Genomic DNA, 22192 nt, shown 5'->3' with positions numbered 1-22192 from the left:
GATTCGTATTCTATTATTGTTTATTGTTTTTTACTATAAAATTCTTCATGGTTTGAAGTAAAAAAAAAATAATAATAATATTATGATAATTTATCAACTTATATTTTATAAAATCGATTTCATGTAATCAAAATCTGAACATATTAATTAAATTCGATTTTTAAAGCTTCAATTTTTAAAAATATTTTTCTTAAAATGAGTAATACTAATGAATTAAAATAACTTATTTTAATTTTAGAGTTTAAACTTTTTACAATCAGTGTTAACAATTGTCAAAGTTGTTTATTATTATTTACATTACTTCTGATAAACTAATGATACCAGGAAAATTAAAAGACACAACACTACTGTAGCTAAACTGCCTATCCGGGACGCCGAGTTAATATAAAATATATTTCGTTGAAATACATTAAAATCTACATTTTGATGTATAATAATTGAAACGCCATTATCGAGTATTTATATTTTATATTATTGTATGTATTTATACTTTATAGCTGTGATCCAATATCATGATACGATGGCAATTATGATGGGTGATTGTATATAATACGCACCGGGGAGCATATAATATTATAAAAATGAATATAAATAAAATGTTACGTGTTTTCGATTGACTAAAACACTAATCGGGAAATAAATCCAATTATAGAAACTATCAAACGTAAACAATTTTTGGTGGGACGTTAAAACAAAACTATTAGGACTAATTTTATTGCAAAAGTTTTAGTTTTCAATTCAAATGCGTTGGAAACAAATTATATTTGGTAATATCGTGTACACTTGCAATACAATATTAAATAATATTAAAAATAAAAATATAAATATTTACATAAGTATTTTAATCGAAATAAATAATAAGCTCTTCTGACACGAGAAAATAAAATGTCGATTATTGCAAAATGTCGTGTATTATCTACCAATAAACCAATAAAAATGATGATAATAATAATTTTATTTTAATTCTTTCAGTGACATTTAGTCATCGTCGTTATTGTATGGTAATTCAAAATATAAAATGTATTAAATAATTGGCATTGGTTTGAACGTTTCGATATAGTAAAAAAAAAAATAATAATAACGTATACGATTTTTTTTTATGTTTGATTTACTCTTTATTGCTCTAGGTACTAACGCTAAAAATGTGTTTGACATCGGGAACAATTGGATTTGTCATTCCAATAAATCGAAAATAAATTTATGATAGTATTTATTTTGTTTTTTTGTTGGCGTTATATATATAGATGGCTTATATATATATTTTTTTAGTTGACCCTATGTCTACTATATACATTCTGGTATACGGCACGATTAAAATTATTTGATTATTTTAGTGAATTTTAATTGATTTACGATCTGTCATTGAATCAATAAAAATACCTTTTAAATATCAGTTTGCGGAATTATAATTTTACAAAATATAAAATAATAATATATTTTTGTACAGCATGGGTCAAAGAGGATTTTTGTGCAAATATAACGCGTGTACCTAAATATAGTAGTTATTGAATTGTTTTGAGAGAAAACTGACCTTTTTGAAAATCTGATTTTCGGCTACTGTAAAGTATTGGAAGGACGTGTTTGCCAATAGCCCAGAAGCGTTTGATTTTGAATATTATCTGTGTTTGGTGAGAATGAATAATTTACCGCTGCCGCAAGAACCCTTGTTTTGTTTTTTACTTTTTTTATACCCTTAAAAGATAAATGCTGTGTCGGATTTATATGATCGAACTGTTTCGAGTTGATGATTTTTTTTTTTTTTGTATGTTTTGTAATTTTTTTTTGCATTTAAAATCAAGCATTCTACAAAAAAAAAAAATAAAAAAATATTTACGTCAAAACCAATACCCAATTATGGTTCTAAGCGAGGAAAACATTTTGACAAAAATATGTTGTCATTATTTTAGTTTTTGATATTCACATTGGTTATGTTTCTTACAATATCCGTTTTTTAAGAAAATATGTCTTCACAGAACTATCTGCATTAGGAAAAGTATATTGTGTTTTATATCTTAACATTTGTTTATCTTTGAAATAATAGATATTAGACGTGATTGAATACAATTATACTAGTATTTAATCAAGATAAGTTTGTTTTTTTTTTTTTTTGGGGGGGGGGGGAGGAATTAATAATGATAATAAATTAGCAATTACTAAACTAAAATAATATTTTATACACACAAAAAAAAAAAAAAACTAGTAATAATCATAAAAATAATAAAAGAAAAGAAACTGGTATACTGCCTTTATCATAAAAAAAGTCAATTTAAATTTTAATGAAATATTTCAGAATAGTATTTTATCTTTATAATGTCAAGTTTAAAACTGATTCTGATGAGAACCAGCGCAGTAGGTAAATCTTATTACTTACTATACTACTTCAATTTGAAGTTAAGTATTACAGATATTAACGGTTTTTTTTTTAAAAACAAAAACGGTAAATGTAACATTACTGTATATGTAGTTTATTTATTAATTCAAATAGAAAACGGGTTGTGAGAACCACAAGCTATAATAAAATCAAACAATACCTCAAGCTACAAATTCATATAAAATTACTATTTAATTAAAAAGTATTCTATTGTCAAATCAAAGTTTTACATTGGTCAAACGTATAGGACAGAATAGGGATAAATTATAAAAATTATATAAGTATTGCAGTGACTATAACAAAAATATAGTTAGAAACACGCATTGTTACAATTAAAATTTACAAACTTGGTGCGAAGACCAGTTTTTATAGAAACTAAAGAGATCTAAGTATTCAACTGATCAGATGTTTAGATTAAATATTGATTCCTTGCTTGATATCTGATAATTTTTACCCTTGTATTTATAACAGAAGGTAAATAGTTTATGAAAGCAATATTAAGTTCAGATTCTTCTGATTTCTCTTGCCGATTCAATTCTAGGTTACAAGATTTGAAAAACTCCTGTTCCGTCTGACTTTTATCATGAACAAGTATGGAATATTGAAAGGTGTCCGGATTAAATTTTCTAGTTAAACTATAAGCCATCAGAATATAATCAGTAATTTATTTATTTTTAAAAATAATTTTGAGTGGACAAGAAGACCTATTTGTTACTTTACTAAGTCTCGGAACATTATAAACAATAGGTAATGATAAAGAAAAAAGCAATAAAATTGTGACTTGACTGTTTTTATCATCAGAGATTCTAGTAAAAACATCAATTAATGTATACTATGAGACACCATAAGCTATAAATGCTGGTACTACAACGATCACGTTTAGCATATTCATAGATAAGCTTAAAAACAATATCAAAGTATGGAGAATAATTGGTTTACAATAAATTAAATATTTTTAAGAAAAATCAATTCATTTTGCAATAATTTATTTGCAGGTCTTAATTCATTGACTATTAATTTACTAGAAAACCAATATTATTTTTAAGTTCATCAAACTGAAAATATTAAAATTCATTTAGTTGACTTAACTTGATCCAAAATGTTTTCCCTCTTTTTATTCACATTTGATGAAATACGAAGGAAATCCTACATTGTAGACTCAGCTGAGGGTGCAGAAAAGCTAGAGATACACTTAGTGGAGCTGATTATGGATTTCTGAATAATTTCAAAGGAGAATACATAAAGTAAATAAGTAGAAAGTAATGGGCACAATTAGTCTGTGTAAAGTGCAAGAACAGATAATTACTACACAATTAACGATCAAGCTTTTGTACCTATTTTATTGACGCAGATGCGTAGTGGTATGAAATTAGTAACGATATATCAAAAATTCAAATAATAGAGAAAGAAATGTTGACTCACATTTACAAAAAACTGAAAATCATCTAAGTTGATTTTAGGCTGAACAACATCCAAGTTTCAGACGAATTAAAACGCACCGATGAAGAAATCACTTAAGTGAAGAAATTTAAATAAGAATATTAAAGCTAACACACTATAAATACGTAAGAAATAAATGAATTATAATAGAACAGTATTTTTTAATAACGCATCATTATTATTCATAATATACTTGAACGCAGTTATAATAATTGAATTTAATTGTTCAGGTCCCAATGAGAGTGAGCTATACTGCGCACATATAATATATATATATGTGTATATTGTTCAATAACTACCTATGTATATAATATGTATAATTAATCACGGATGTTAATTTTTTGGGGAATTTGACGTGTGTGTGTGTGTTTTCTGTGGTCCCGTAGCTAGTCTTGCGATAAAATGTACTGCCTCAATCTGCATAATATTATGTAATATATACATTCACATACAAATAATATACGTGATGAACGTGCGTGATGAACGTGCGTGATCAATCATTTAGAAAACAAATTTGAAATTTTTAATAACTTTAAATTATATTATAAACATATACAGGTCGTTACTTTTATCACGAGCTAGGCTACGTATTATTATAAACTCAAAAAATATAAAAGTAGATTGTTACGATAATTGTAGATTAAAATTAATTTCTTAAGGAATACATATACTTTTTTAATTAAAAAAAAAAAAACTCTAAGTATAGTGTTACTAAATAATTGTAAAAATAAATTTTCTAAAACTTTTGAGTATTATTTGTAGTTTTTTTTTTAGATATTACCTGGTTCAGTCATTCAATGCACATGCGGCATTGGGTCGAATTATACGTACCTACCTATATATTTTTATTATTATTATTTTTTTTTTTTTGCTTACGTTGCATTTGAGTTCTCACTTTATTACACCTGCAACATATTATACACGTATATGCATTTGTATAAAGATTACTAAAACGTTATGTACTCACAATTCACTGTTTTAAGTGTTTTCAAAGTTACTAATTTTTAAACACCCTGTATACAATATTATTATACGTGATGGTGGTATCAATAGATTAGCGCCGTAATAACACCACCGCGATTGTCAAAACAAACGTGACAAAAACATGCGCTTTATCCCGACCGATAATAACTCATCCACCGAACGAGAATATTATCCACCTGACATCACATCGTCGACCGATTTTCCCACCTCCATTCCTTCTCAAAAAGCCTAATGTGCTTAAAGTATATATAATATTATTATAATATAAAATATACCCCAGTGTACCCCGGGTGCTCCTCAATATAGCTACAGTTATAGAAAAGATACAAAATTTCCTACCCGTAAACGAAACCAGTGATATTTCAATAATTAGTATCTAAATTACTTAAAGAATCGTTTCGACCTTCAGTTAATATAAAAACTCGTCTATTCATTCTATCATACTCAATTGTTGTGAACATCGCTTTCGTTTCCACGGGGATTTATGGTTTTCCCAAAAAAGGAAGAGTGCGTGAGTTTTTTATAATGAGGGATAGAGAATGTGGTGGAGATACAACTAAAAAATCTTTCCTAGTCTTCTATGTATACGTATATATGTGTGGGTGCGTGTGTGTATGGATAGGCGTAGTATAGTGAAATTTTGTGTAAATAATTTCAAACATACACTTCATATATATGTTATATTTTTCACGTTTTAAATTATAGAAATATACATTATAAAACATATACTGAAAAGTAGAATTAATGTAATATGATTTTAAGCCTATTTAAATGTTAATATTAGTATAAAATGTTATATCATTATAATATATAATATTATATCGTGATATAAAAATTGGAATACAATTATATAGACCATGCGATTTTGGGATAGAAATAGAAACTATAATAATAATATTATATTTTAACTTATTTCATTTTTAAAGTTATCAGATATTTTAGATTAAATTGTTTTTTTTTATTATTATTTTACTTTTTATTATAAATTTACAACACTTGATTTTATTTTCAATTTTGTAAAACTATAATTGTGATGTTTTTTTAATGTTATCATACTATTAAAGTAATATTCTTTGATGATTTCATTCTATCACTGCTTTCATTTTTTTTTTTTTTTGTTTGTTCCTGAATTATAAAAATTATATTAAATGTTTTAAGTATTTTATACTTTTTGAAGTGCAATACATTTTTATAGTAACTAAATATATTATATGCCAGTATTAATATCATTATTTTTGTTTTTAAATTCCACAAGGATGTTGATATATACAATTTTTAAATTACAAAATTAACCTATATCAATAAAGCTACTGAAATAAAAATTTGCATTGTCTTTTTCCATAGTATTCAAACCTTAGTTTTTTTTTTTTTAAATATGTATAAAATATTTAAAGTGTCATACCCATGTCTGACGCAAAATTGCTCGATTACATATACATTAATTTACCTACCTGCTTAAACTGCGATGGTAGAATTTAACAGAAATGTTACTCGACTGACCATTAACGCTTGCAAATAATGCCCTAAACCCATTTCCATTCAGATTGTGCATGTGCAGTGTATTATATATTAGACTTCCCGAAGCTCTGCATACACTTTGCTGCACACAAACTGTTGATGTGCTATATTGTTATTATGTCGACCGTAGATTAAAACTAGTTGCGGCTGTGACTTACCCCCCCCCCCCCAACGAGAGTACATATTGTGTACGTATATAAAAACAACCCTACAGCTCACTCGTTTTTATACCAATAGATAGTTCATATAATATATATATATATAAAGTTAGTGGTTCCACGAGTGTGTGCGCATATGCTCACCCATGCGTGTGTGTGTCTGGGTTTGTTGCAGCAATAAAATCCATCACTCTTTGTAAAACTACTTCCACTCTTGCACTTAAATCCTAGGTTACGTGAAGTTCCGCATTTTACATGGATATTTAATTGCCTTCGACCTGCACGCGTGCTCGCCTTTGTATTCACTACTTTTGCGCCGCTGCCACTCTATCCAAACCCTCGATTAATTACGATGTACCTTTCGACCATTTGTTATGTATTATATATATATATATATATTTTTATATGTTCGTTTTACCCACTATACATATAATTTTATTTCAGACCGAGAAATTAACAAAGCTTGACTATTATGCCACTAGCTGGTATACTGATTCTGGAATGTTATGAATTTATACTAGGTTAGGTATACTATTTGTATAATATGTTTGTGTACAGTGTAACATAACATAAAACACATGTTTTTTCTTACGTTTTATAATCTTTAAACTCGTTTTGATAACTTTAAAAAATTTCGAATCTCGTTTACACACACATAGTAACGATAACGTACAACTCAGTGAAACGTTTTTGTGACACTTTAATCGCAGTTTTGTTATATGAAAATCGTTATTTTAAAAGACTAAGTACATAATATATTCTCTATATTGTGTACACACACGACGGACAAACAAATAAATAACACGAGATGTTGTGTGTGTTACATGCGTAGCGTTTAAATAAAGTATTAACACTGTATACAATTTATATGTTTATATATTATTTTGCATTGTTGTTATAAATCTTTATTTTTAAGCTCTTTAAACTGTATTAAAATAAAACGGTTTTTAACGGTTTCAATGTAAACATATTTAACAATCTCTGTCGAAGAATCTCTGCTTTTTCAACCAACTTATACTGTTTTAAATTTATTTGGACGGAAAAAACATAAACAAAAATGTTCCTTATATACTAAGTACGTTTTCATTTATTGTAATATATTATGTTATTACTTATTATTCTCTAAAACCAAAATAGTCACAAATTAACAATACATGGAATTGTTATACTTCACGTAGCATAAAATTATTTTTATATAGGTACTATATGTAGTCTATACGTATAGTATACGTTATTATCTTCTAAACGGATCAACAACAGCACAATCTTTAATATTTGTAAATTTTACATTAAGTAAAAAATACTTTTTCTTTACCTTACGCTGTTCTAATATTTTTCAAATATTTTTTATCGTAGAATCAGATTATCTCATTACAGATGAGTAGATGATATTTTTGTCCTTTCCCTTATTGATATTATTATATATTTCAATTATATTATACTTTAGATTTGTTCATTTCACTCGTCGTATTCGTATTACTTATTTGATTCATACAATATATATACTTGTAAATTATTTTATTATATTTACAGCATATTATACAAGATATTTTTGTTTTGAGTCAGATATCTTATATAACCCGATAATTGTTAAAAACCATTATAGAATTAAAATTAATATAAAATGCATTTAATTTCATTAATATATAGAAAGAAAAAATTGTTAATCAACTTTTGAAGTTAAAGTTGATTAAAAGTTCAAATATATTTATTTTGTTTATTTAAAAATTACAACGCTATATTTGTGGTTTTGTTATGTATTAGGCAAGCTAAAAGTTAAATATATTAATTTTTATTAGAAAAAAGAATAGTTTATTTTTTAATAAGTAATTTACAGATAATATTACTAAATATTATTTATTGACAATTATTTGGTAACAAAAACGTCCTCTGTAAGTTGTATATTGTAATATTGTAAATAATTATATACAATTTTTATTTTAAATATCAGAATATATTAATATATTACATATAACTGAAATTTGACATATCGTGAACAATTTTTGTTGTATATAATTTTGTTTATTGCGTTTCGTTAATAATACATCTATATTTACGCGCTCCGATAATATATTAAATGATAAACAATGAAGACAAGAATATTTGTCAGTATTCAGATTGATATAGAGAACTTCAAATGGGTGTGGCAGTGTAGACGCATATAGGTGTATTGATGATTAATGCGCATAACGTGAAACGATTGAGGCCACCAAAGAAGGGAAAAAAACGCCGTAGTCGGGTTATCAATGTGTGCCGGACCTGTCAAAAACATGTACGACCCCCTGGGGAAAGTTTCATCCTAGAAAATGACTCGGTTTCCAACATATAAATTTTTTCCCATCTATCGTTGTTGCAATTTTTTTTATTCATCTCGTATTATTTTATGAAGTGGATATATACTCCCGGGCATACACGTCATTTACTCGTGTCTTATATTTTTTTTTCAAACGCACATTCCGAGTTTTCCGATGTTCCTATCACATATGTATAAAACTAACATTAATTTAAAATTCATTATGTCCTAGATAAGGTGAAACATTTTTCAAAATTTAAATTTTCTATGTTTACCAAAGTATTATTATTCACACTTTGATTTTTTTATCAAATACAATTGAAAAAAAATGTGACTGGGTATTATTTTTCTGAAGTTAAACCGCTGAATCAAAAAAAAGTATAGTTATATTTTTTATTTTATACAAATTAGAATTACGTCTTTTTTCGGCAATTTATTGAACTTTAACAATCTTATAGATGCATATATAGTGTGGCTGAGGGAAGACTCCTTTTATTTATTTAAACTCTTCCAGAAAAGTTTGTATCATATATTTGTATTTATTAAATATAATATAATATACCTTATATCTAACCTTAACCTTTTTAAATAAATTTAAAAAGATCAAAAAACAAGTTTTACTATTTATACCCTGTTTTTTAGTTGCTATTTGAACAAAATTTAATCCAACTCTTCTTCTACCAGTTTTTCCATTAAACCTAATTTTCACCACATTTAAATCTAAAATATATCATGATCATTCATTTTTTATTTTAACAATCTACGAAAAATAATATTTCAACTTAAAGGTTTTAATAAAATAATTAATTCAGACATAAAATTTTCAAAATATCGAATGTTAAATTCGCATTTATGATTTTTTTTTTTTTTTTAACTTATATAAATAATTAATTAATATAGTATATTGATTGAATCCAAAGTGCATGCCAAAAAAAAAAAAATATATACAAATTGTATGCTGTGTACCCACAAGTTTATCTTAATTTATCATGCACTTTGTGCACTACTTAAACTTTATTTTTTACTTTAAATTTTTTTTTTTTTAATTACACTATATTGTTTATTATCAAAAACTCCACCAAATTTTATAATATTATTATTTATTTTAAATGCCACGTAAAAATGTAAAATAAATTCTATTAACTTCAATCGTTTTATTTAATATTCTTAGTATCATATTTTATAATTTGGTAAAATGTTTAATTGCATATAAAAATATTCCAATCTTGAAACTAATAAGTTTCTATTCATGCGTTAAAAAAAAAAAAAAAATATATTGAAAAATTAAAAATAAATTTTAAGTTGTGCACATAAGTACATGATAAATAAAGATACATTTGTGGTTACATTGCATGCGATTTGGACAATCCCTTCTAAAAGGAGGCATTTAATTAGGGCATTATAATTAATGTATTTTTTTTTTTTGCATGCAATTCGGATGTACTGAGTATATCATTTTTAAATTAACTCAAATTATTTTTATAAGAATATGTTTTTTATTAACATAATAAACAGTACCTTAAAATAGACTTTGTATACGGTGATATGTGGCGTGTGGAACTCCCTGTTGGTCAATTAATTTATGCAAATATTTTTTTTTTTTTTTTAACTAGTGGTCAATAAAATTGTATAACATCTATTACATGTTAAAATATTTCTTGATTTCGGAATCATTATTTTTATTAGTATCCGAGTAAATTTTGAAACAGATATTACACAAAATACCATTTACTCCAGACGTATTATGACGCATTTATTATTATTAATTGTATCTCAATGTTTATATTAGTACTACTAACAGGATAATACAATAAATCCATTATTCTAGAGTATAATATCAGTTGCTTATTACTCTTAGTCTAAGCACGTGACGAGACATTTATGGTCTGCATCAAAATTGAATTACTAAAAAAACATCAGAACTCTCCCTTCAATCATCGTTATAAGTTCCGATGCCCAAAGGGCCACGTCGTGTTCATATTAAAAAAATCTGGTCTGGCAAAAGGTGGAATAAACTTTTCAAATATAATTCAGATTTTCCGGGACTTAAATGTAAACTTTTGTGCTCCTTCGTCCCGTTTTACTCTTTTTGTCTCTTCTACCCTTTAAGTTTTATTTGGCGTTAAAGTTTTGCGTAACAGAGAAAGGAAAAAAGAAATTTTAGCGTCAAATAAAAACAAATTATCAGTCCCTTCTTACATTGGCAAAAAGTTTCACTCGTCAAAATGCGCAGAGTGAACACGGCCGTGACAAATACTACCCTGTATATATATATATATATAGTTTTATTTTCATTTTTTTTTTTACTTTTTTACCGAAAGGTGGACAGTGAAAACAAACTTTGATAACACAATTAAGCTATTTATTTTAACAGTTCTATCGTACCATCAAGTACCATCTGCTAGTCTAAGATCCACTATGTATGTTTTAATGAATTTCTGTTTGTCTTAGCATATTTTCATTCTTTTATTGGGACTGACACATAAATTCTCAGTGAATTTGGTAAAAAATTTAAAACGAAATACAAACATGTGTATCTAAATCTTTATCAGTTTCGTGTCTTTTTTTTAGGATTTAAATTATGATATGTGGTATTTATAGTTTGAGATTTATGTAATAATTATAAAGCAAAAATAAAAAAAAATAATCGATGTAAATAGTAAATACACATGTATAACTTACACATATTATATTCACGAATGCTTTAATAATTACACATTATAACTTATAATCTCTATGATATACACTATTATACAACTAATAAATGCACGTTTTTTTAAATAAAATAACTTTACAGTTATAAAACATTTTCGAATACTACAAATAATAGTATATTACTATAGGCTACAAATGCTTACGTTCTTAAATAACATCAACAAATTAAAAAAATAGCAGAGTATATTAGAATGTACTTTTAGTTTACATAATAATATATATTTTGATGGCTTTCAGTGATACTTGTTGTCATCTTAGTACACATATACTAAAGAAAAACATAGATGGGCAATTATCATACTTTGGATGATCGTATAATCACATTTAATATTGAATAACGTACTATAATCGAATATAATGTTGATTTTAAACAGGTATTTTAAATTGAATAAAACGAATGGTACTCTTTTATTTTTTATCGTGTAGTTATTCGTTATAGTATATAATACATAATAGCACATTATAATATACTATATTGCTTTTGTTAAAACTTCTTAATCTAGTTCATGCATTTTTTTTCTTTCATATAAATTAAAAACTTTATAAAATTAGCATTCCGATGTGACTCCTTTTATACAATGTGTTGTGTATTTTTGTGCACTCATACTATAATACTCTGATCTTTTCATATATGAATATCGTGTATACTCCGTTATAATTTATAACTTATATTCTATTTTTGTGTATTGACGACGATACGTATTTATGTGTATACTCGTATATATATATATATTTATTTTAGATTAATCTTATCATTAAATGTTTTCATGTATAATTCTTATATTGCATTTACGTTTTGTCTGATCTGATGAATGGATCTGAAATAATGAATATAATATTAATATTATTTAATACGTTGAATAAAAAACAATGAAATTGGATTTTAATCATTACTACCTATTAGGTACTCATTTAGTTTAAAAATATTCTCAATTGCTTTGATTTCTTTAATATACAATACCATAATTTTACATTAATAATAAAATTAGCCTATAGAGTTGCTCATGAAGATTTATTCATTTACTAGTTTAATACTAAGGTGAGCGTAATTTAAGTACAAATATCTTGCTACATTAAATTAATTAACATCGATAAGATACCATGTTCATATACATTTGTATAATCTATAATAAATCAAGTATTCGAATAAAAATAATTGATTGTCATGTAAAACATTTCATAACATGAATTATATTATTTTAATTTACATATCAATAATCACCTGTATTACCATATCATAATAAATAAATGCTGACTAAATACTTATTAACCACAATATTAAAACAGTTTAACACGTTATTATCATTCATTTTAAATACATTATTTAGATATTAGGTATATTAAAATAGTAACACCATTTAATCATTTATTAAAAAATAATAACAAAAATAAATGTATTAGATATGATAGATTATAAATAAAACAAATATTTTTCATTAAACACACCGATCTAATTGTTATATTATAATTTTAATAGTTCTACTGCTAAAGAACTTGTGACTTTAATTGTTTTATTTTAAATCTATACAAATAATTTATATGTATATCAAATAAAAATAGTTTCAGGTATATTATAATAATACATTAATTTATGTGAAAAATTCATGTGTAGGTTATTGGTGTGCTTTTATACAACACAGAAAACGTTAATTTTTTTCCTTATTTTACCATTTAGTAATACAAAAACTCGTTTCATTCTTATGCTATATATTATTTATAATTATTAAATGTTTCTCAATTTCAATTTAATTATTTTACGTCAAAATATTTTAATATGATAATATAATATCATAATATAAACATGGTTTGGAAATTCAACAAACTTAATTTAAAAACAGAATATTGTTCATACCAATTTCTTAGTATTCAGTAAAAATATCAAACTATAGCTTAGAAGGTGAACTATTAAAATAAAGTCTCTAATGAAATTATGAATGATAGCTTGGTAGAGATAAACTGTCTTGTTTTAATCAACCAAAATTATAGGAGCAGTCAAATGATTTTTGACGAATTAAATAATAACTACGTTTTTACATGCAACTTTAGCTTACTTTTGCGGTTAATTATTTTAAAATAACTTTTTTTTTTAATTCTTCCATAGATAATATGGTAGATTGAAGATGGTCATAAGGAGATAGTAGTATATTATAAGTTATAATACAAATAAAACGATGAAATGTCATGAAAATAAGGTTTTGATAACGGTCCGTTTTTAACCAATTTTTTTTTATGAATAACGGGTTAATATCATATAGTCATAATATACTGTTGATAATGTAGACAAAATGTAACTATAAAATGTTGTTAATCGATACAATTTTTCTTACAAAAAAATCAAAATTATTATTACAAGATGATGTAATAAATATGATACTTTCTGTCTACCAAATTTCTTAATAACAAAACTTTAATAATAGATAGTATTTTATTATATTTTTTGGTTTTCGCATATTTTATTTTTATTAATTATTGTATGTTATTGTCAAACTTTCTATGTGAATTTAAATGTTTAGACTAAAATATATCCCGGTACAATAAAAACCATTTTTGTATTTTAATATTTATTATGTATTTCACGAACTCACATTTCTTTGCACTGTACAGACATTTTCATTAAAATCATTGCATATATTTATGATTATTTTGTTGATTTTTATATTTTTTTTGCAGCCTACGGAAATTTGGGTTCTATACTCAGTAGTCAAGGTCGATTGGACGAAGCGGAAACGGCGCTGAGAACTGCATTACAATATCGACCGAATATGGCGGACGTGCATTACAATTTGTAAGTTCAAAAATAATAATAAATATTATTTTGTAGTATATTATGTCGTTAGTCGCCCTAAAATATAACGACTTGGACATTATCCAAATGCTGCAATATTTACGAGCGTACCTGTATATATGTATGTATTTATATTGCATGCATAAAAAAGATGATAATTGGCTTATTGAAAAAATATTATAGTATGATATAAATACATAGCTATAACTATGTATTGTGTCTATGTAAGTAATTAGATTTTTTAGATAAACATATTATTTCTTAAAGTCGTATTCTTCAATTTTTTTTTTTTTTATTCCATTTATGCAGTAAATGTATCATTCCAAAACTTAAAAAACAATAACTGATATTATCTCTCTCAATTACATCCATAGATTTTTATTATTTACATCTATAATATAAAGTATCAAATGATAAAATATCGTTAGAAATATATGTTGTATTTAAAATACAACATTTAATATGGAATAAAATAAATCTTCGATGGGCGGATGGACGCACTCATTCCCTTTTATAATACAAATAATGTTCCTCTATTAAAATTTTATTAAAGGCTTACCTCAATCCACATACACCAAATCATAAAAATTCCAGTCAGATCGTAAAAATATAACAAAAACAAATCTTGAATTTATTTCATCATAGATGGTAAATATTTAATAATGTGTAGTAATATGGTCATCTATTCTTGTCGCATACAATGCAGATTTCTAGAATAACTAAAATTGTATTGTAACACTTGCGGTCTATTTGCACATTAACAAAACTAGAGTTAGATTTAAAATTGGGTATAGCTAACATTTAAATCGATTATTTCAGTATAATTATTGTTATATATATATATTTATTTTGATTCACGTAATCCGTTTATGATGGATTAAATAATAATAATGATATTCCAATGATTTGTATGGGTAAGTTGAAGAAACATTTCTTTTGTTCGACCATAGATACAATGATTATATTCTATACAGATATTGTAGCTCGGTATGCATTATCATTATTATTTAGACAAAATGTAAATGTTCAGCTATATATTAATATTAAATAGTAATTGTTTTGTTTTACACAGAACTCTGTAATATCGACGTATGTTTTTTTTTTTTTTATATATATATTTAAAAGTATGTAAAGTAAAACATTCAAGACTATATCAGTTGATCTATTGTGCATTATGTGTTATTATTATTTATATATAATATATATATTTTAAATAGACACAAACTTATTCAATGTATAATAATTGTTTTTGACTTTGACTTTAGGTACACGTCTTATAATATAATATATATCTCGTAAATAAACCGATAGACAGACAGTTGTAGAACATATAATGATATGCACATAAATATATATATATACATTCATGTGACTAGGAAACACGTTTAATAATGTATATGTATATAATAATATGATTTCATGGTCCAAATCGTCTTCTGGGACTGTTATGATTATGGAAATGTCAAAACGAACAGGACTAAAACGTCCAGGTATGTGCGAATAACGTTTTTGGCATTTTATCTTTATTAAAACATATCTGTGACTGCACACCCTTTTAGGACATTCTAAAACTACCCTATTCTTACAAATTCTTCCATCTTCCTCTACTATATCGGTTTTGGTCCATTTCATTGTCGTAGATCATTAAATAATCTGTGTGTTCTGTATTTTTATACATATACAACCCATTAGCAAATATTTATACGTATTATTATGTGTACAACTGTAAGTACATTGGCGCTATCAAATAAGATGAACCATCTCTGCAGAGATTTCCATTTCAGCCTGATAATTTTCATTACTATAACGTTATACCACTCTTACGTTACATTTATAAAATTAACTATAGTGCAATATACATGCGGAATAATTATTTTTTCATGAGCCAGTTCAAAATTTAAATAAAACACAAAGCATTTTCAAATGTATTTACTTTTAAACCGTAATTCTAAATACTGATAATAATTATCAAAAAACTTTAAAACTTTAATTGTATAAGTCTCAGATAGATATAAACTCTTTTATATTTTCTTATAATTTTATATTGTTAGCTCAAAATAAACATATTAGTCCTCGGAATTGCTATTTTGACCACCGTATAAGATACTATTCGTTGTTCAGATAGTTGAACCCGAGCCAATATCATCTGAGCGTCGTCTAACTCACCAATTCTGCTTGATAAAATAAATTACAAATTTCTTCGATACCGGCTAAGAGTTATTTTTCTTCGCCAATTCGAAGAATTAAAATCGTTTTCGCCAAGTTTTTTGCTACAGATGTGTTCGAGAAACTATTTTATTCATCTTTCAAATAAAGACATTTAATGTCTTTCCACGGAAACAAACAGACGCAGCCGGAACAACATGTATTAAAATAACAGAATATTTCTGAGAAATTCTTTTTATAATATTTACACTTTTTAGTTATATTCATTATAACTGATTACTTAGTATATAATATGTATACAAAATTTGTATATTTAATATACGTATACATCCATTTGCAATGTTATTCGATTACATTTCAGATACAAAAAGTGTACGTACATGATTTGGTGATAACTGATAAGTAAAAATGACTGTGGTATAAAATTTAATGAATTGAATCGATATGCAGTATATTTTAGCCACCTACATTTTTATGTTTAATGGCTCTGCTTCTCGGCGGTGACGAATTTTCAAAAATTATGATTTACATAATTTTAGAGTAGAATTTTGCTACCAATAAATTGCTTGGTTTATAACATATAGTATGATTTGAAGTCGGACAAATGGATATTTTACTTTATTTTTTTTTTTGTATATTGAAGAATGCTCTTATCATAAAATAATTAAAAAAAAATAAAAACTTAAATGTTTATTTTAAGCTTTTTATGATATGAGTTTAATGTCATGATTTTATTTAAAACTGTATTTTATGCGAATTGGAAATTACAATGCCAGACTTCAGTGTATTATATGCGTATTTTGATAAGCTACGTTCAAAATCGTAAAACAAAAGATTGCATAATATCTCATTAAAATATATAATATCAAATATTTTTTAACCTTTAAACTATGTAGCATATATTTATTGATAAAATAACTTTTCGTTGGCAACAGAAATATGCTTTATAATATTAGCATGGAACCAAACTTTTTAAAATAACATTGTTGTAAATTTATAAGTTTCAATAATAGTCAATTCAAGTAAACAGATTTCATTATCATCAATATTTTATATCTCCAAAAACATTTAGAATAGTTATTTGAATAGGATTGTTCGGAAAAAAACACATTTATAAAAAAAGTCAAATTAAAATAACTCAAAAAACTTGATAATTAGAATTATTTTTATTCCCCTAAAAATTTTAATGACTTTAAATAAATTATAAGTCTTATTTACTTTAATATAACGTTGAGATAATTAGCTTAATTGAAACATATTATATCTTTTAAATATAGGTATTTTTTCAAACATATTATGATTTATCTATTTAATTGTATAATAAACATAATAAATGAATAGATATAAACTATGTCTAGTGCGTATTTTTGTTTGTTTTTTAATGCCTCAAAAAACAAAAAATGAATCATTTAACTACAGCAGATATAGTTTATGTGATACAATCGGTGGAGTAAAGTAACCGGAAAAATGAGATATCGTGAAAAAAAAAATATTCCACCAAAAATACTGTCAACATTCTTAAAAAATAAATCGGATATTAAAAAACAAAAAAGTGAAGACAATAAAACATCGAAGTCAGCAGAATATCTAAATGTAGATGTATGTTTATTCAAATATTTTACTTAATATATAGAGATAAAAATACATCTATAACTGGAGCAATAGGTACTGATAGAAAAAACAGAATATTTCGCAACTTAATTTGGTTATTTTAATTTTAAAGCAAATTAAGATTGGTTAAAATATTGGAAAAATCGAAATAACATATTTTTTTGTAAAATATGTCAAATCAATGTGACGAATATGCTTCTGTAAACGATTATTCTGTGTTCATGTAATGAATGCTTTGGAAAGTTATTAAATATCATAAAAGAAAATATTCTCTCAATGATTAATTTAATGTGGATGATATAACATTATTGTTTTATAAATTCCTACCCGAACACACTTTCAATTTAAAAGGGGATACAATTTCAGGCGCAAACAAGGCAAGGGGCAGATAACAATTATTTTACGAACAAATATGTCAGGTATTGAAAAAATTAAACTTTTTATAATCGGAAAATCAGTTAAACCACAATGTTTTAAATAAGTAAGGAATAACTATTAGAGTAAAACAAGCAAGGGGGCATAGAAGAATGGTTATTTTTTTTTAAATTAACCTATGTAATTTGATAAAGAAATGTTTTATTATTTATTGAATACACAAGAAATGTAAATACAAAAATGTAGAATATTAGATGTAATAAAAATCTATGAATACATTTAAAAAAGTTGGGTTCTATTTTAATAAAGAGCAGGGATATATGCTTAAAAAACAAGACAGTGATATACAGGCGTGAATCCTAAGTAATTATTAAATGGGACATTTTTATTGTTTAATAATTTTATAATATTATAAGTATTACCATAAATATTAATTTCTTTATACTATATAGGAATAAACTTTCAAGAAAATGTTTAAAAAAACTAGGCAGATATATTGAATAAAACATTCTTTGTTTAAGAACAATCAGTAATATATTATAGATACGCCCGGTATTCATCATATCGGTGCGATTAGTAATTACTGAAATATAAATAGAACTATACACAAAATAATATATTTATTATTATTTATTATAAAAATAACTAAAAATAACTAAAAATAACATCCTAAACTATTATATATTTATAATTTTTATCATCGCTTAACATATTAATATAATAATTAAATTTTTTGGTGATATTTGGCTTTCGTGCCTTTTTTATATCTGCGTCTGACCACTCACTGGTAAATAAAATTGTTTTGAAGTGACTAAACTCGCTTCATTGTGATTAATGAAAATTAAAATACTCATGTTTTATAGAACACTTACATACTGATAAAGTGTATTTAAAATAAAATATTTTAACTAATAGTGTTTCATTACTTTTATTAAAATATAATAAACAATATTTTAATCTGTTATAAAGTATAGCAGTTTCCGGATGGTATATTAATTTCCTAATTTAAAATGTATAAATGTTCTTAATACGATGTGTCTATTATAAAGATAATAGACGTACTTAGTTATTTTTTTGTTCTATTTTTCAATATTGAAAGAACGGTACATACCATTTACCAGATATTTAATAATCCTTGTTTTTTTTAGAAATTCACGTTTTAATAATTTTTGCACTAAGCATTTTATTACTTTAATTCTATTTGTGTTATTTAGGTATTTTGAGTGGCTTAACAAATATTCTGCTATGTTTATGATTTAATATTTGTATTATAAATGTACATGTAGCCTGTAGATATTACTAAAGCTTCTGAACATATAATATGAATATTTATAAATTCGTATTTAAAATAGATAGTCAGCTAAAGTAAGCATAAAATAAAAGTTTTGACTGAAAATTATAAGAAACGATATAATATTCAACATACATAAAACAAAATATTAATTAAATATGTACCATCACATACGAGTTTATCAGTTATATGCCTTGTAAATAATTTAACCATATATTATGTAAAAATGTTAAATAGATTATATGTTTATACAAAATAAAAAAATAATTATGTATATGTATATTCAGTCAGAACTATTTATTTTTAATTTTGTTTAATGCTATGAGAAGATAATAATATACAAAGTATTAAGTAATAGGTATAATGTATATAGTATATACCATTATTATTTCATAATAATAATAATATATATACCTATGTAATATTTTAACGGTACTATTTTTCAAAAAATATTATATTAATAATATTACGTGTAACACACATTCCAGTTTAGTACATAGAAAAACATAAAATACGCATTATATTAAAAAAAATATATGTACGAAGTCGTTAAATTATCATTATTTTTTCAGTCATTGGACGGTATTTTGCGGACAATAAATCAATAAATTTGTCTGCGATAAACATTGAAAAATATAATAATACACGATTAAAAAAAAAAAAAAAACAAACAAACAAAAAATAAAGAGAGAAATAAAAAACAAATAATGCAATAATAGTATAAAAATTGGAAAAAAAAATCCATTTTATTTGCAGTATTAATACAAAACGCAACTGACGCGCGGATACAATTTAAGGTCATCGCAATGTCCCAGCGGACTTCCGAATTGCGTACCTACTGATTTATGTACACGCAATATACGAATTGACGCGTTTATCTATCCACCCCCATGCCACTATAAATGTATACAACCATGGACAATATAAATATACGAATTGTATTCGGCCTTACCGATAATTTGCCCGCAAAACAATATATACACACGCAGTATGCATATTTATGTATTCGTTTGTTATTTGTTTGGAATTGAATTCAATATCCATCATTCATTTATCTACTGGCAAAAAACAAAACGTAGGTATACTTTCATACTCCTTAATGCAATGACGACAAGCTTATGGATAAATTTCGATGGTATACGTCAACTAATATCGATATAAACTGTTTCGTCGATCACTAATACAACATCGAAATCAGAAACTGGATTTGTCTTTTGTTAACAAATATTATTACTTGTTGAGATACTTATTTTCATATCGAGTTAAAAGTTAATCACAATAAAAATATCATATTTTACAATAATATAAATTATATTATGTCATGATATGATCGGTGTAAGTACACAGATTATTGGATTATTATTTTGGTATTTAGAAAACCAATAAAGTCATTATAACGGCATTATAACGGTCAATGTAAAAATGTATAGATGATACGACTATAGTGGAGGCGCAGTAATATTTTTGTTCATTCACGAACTGCAGTGATATATTTTTTACGTATATATTATTTAAATTGTAATAAATATTATTATGTTTTCAATAGACATGTTAAAATATACAACTGTTATGGTATATAGCATATTAATTTTTTAAATTGTATTAAAATAATACAATATATTTATAATTTGTATGTGTACAAAATAAAAACAATAATTGATAAAGATAACATAAAAAAAATAATATACACTACATATATATCAAATGAAGAGATACTATTCATTAATAGAAACTTAGAGAATCATATTAATATGCATTTTTTTCTGTTTATCGCGTTCAACTTATCGAATGTTTACTCCTCCTATCTATTTTAATTGTTGATTAATATGTGATATTAAGTGTAATAACTACATATATTATTTTATTCGTCAATAATATGCATCGTAACGGGGAAGAAATATCTTTTTTTTTCCACCTGACTAGCGGTGGGTTTTAAAAGCTATAACGAATGGCCATTCAAATTATTCAACAACATATCAGTTGTATAAAATAACTACATGCTACACTCTATACAATTACATACATTTAAGTATACATAAGAAGAACAGTTTTGGAGTGTGATTTTAAATACGACGGTAGACTTAGAGCTTTATTTCGTTTGCTCTCCTGATCGCAAACGCCGACCGTTTAATAAAAATAAAACTCGCGACATCCTGCCGCTCCTTCATCAATACTCATTTATACCATCTACCTTTTTCCATCCTTGTATTAATTTATGCATTTATATCATATTCATTCATCGTAATCATTATTAACTATGCAGTTCCGTCTATCTACCCTTAAACATTAAAAACATATTACGTACTTATAGAGTGAACGAATTAACATGCACTATATAATTGAATTTTTTTCTCAGTCAATTTCAGTAATTAATGTACTTTTATAGTTTCAACTTTAATTATATCTGCTCCAATTATCAAAGAAAAAAAAATTAAAAGAAAACAGTCTAATACTCTCTACCCATTATTATGCTCTTCAATGAATC

General features: G+C 25.1%; 1 protein-coding gene across 1 annotated transcript in view; it reads left to right on the top strand.

The window, feature by feature from the left end:
* LOC112600506 (transmembrane and TPR repeat-containing protein CG4341-like) overlaps positions 1–22192 on the top strand; it is a 267606-nt gene that overhangs the window by 161797 nt on the left and 83617 nt on the right. Inside the window, 1 exon segment of the mRNA XM_025347744.1 lies at positions 14150–14264. Coding sequence (XP_025203529.1) covers positions 14150–14264 — 115 coding nt within the window.

This window comes from Melanaphis sacchari, unplaced genomic scaffold, assembly GCF_002803265.2.
Source record: "Melanaphis sacchari strain LSU unplaced genomic scaffold, SCAv2.0 Contig65_pilon_pilon, whole genome shotgun sequence".
Taxonomy (NCBI): Eukaryota; Metazoa; Arthropoda; class Insecta; order Hemiptera; family Aphididae; genus Melanaphis; species Melanaphis sacchari.
This window is presented reverse-complemented; position numbering and strand designations above follow the sequence as displayed.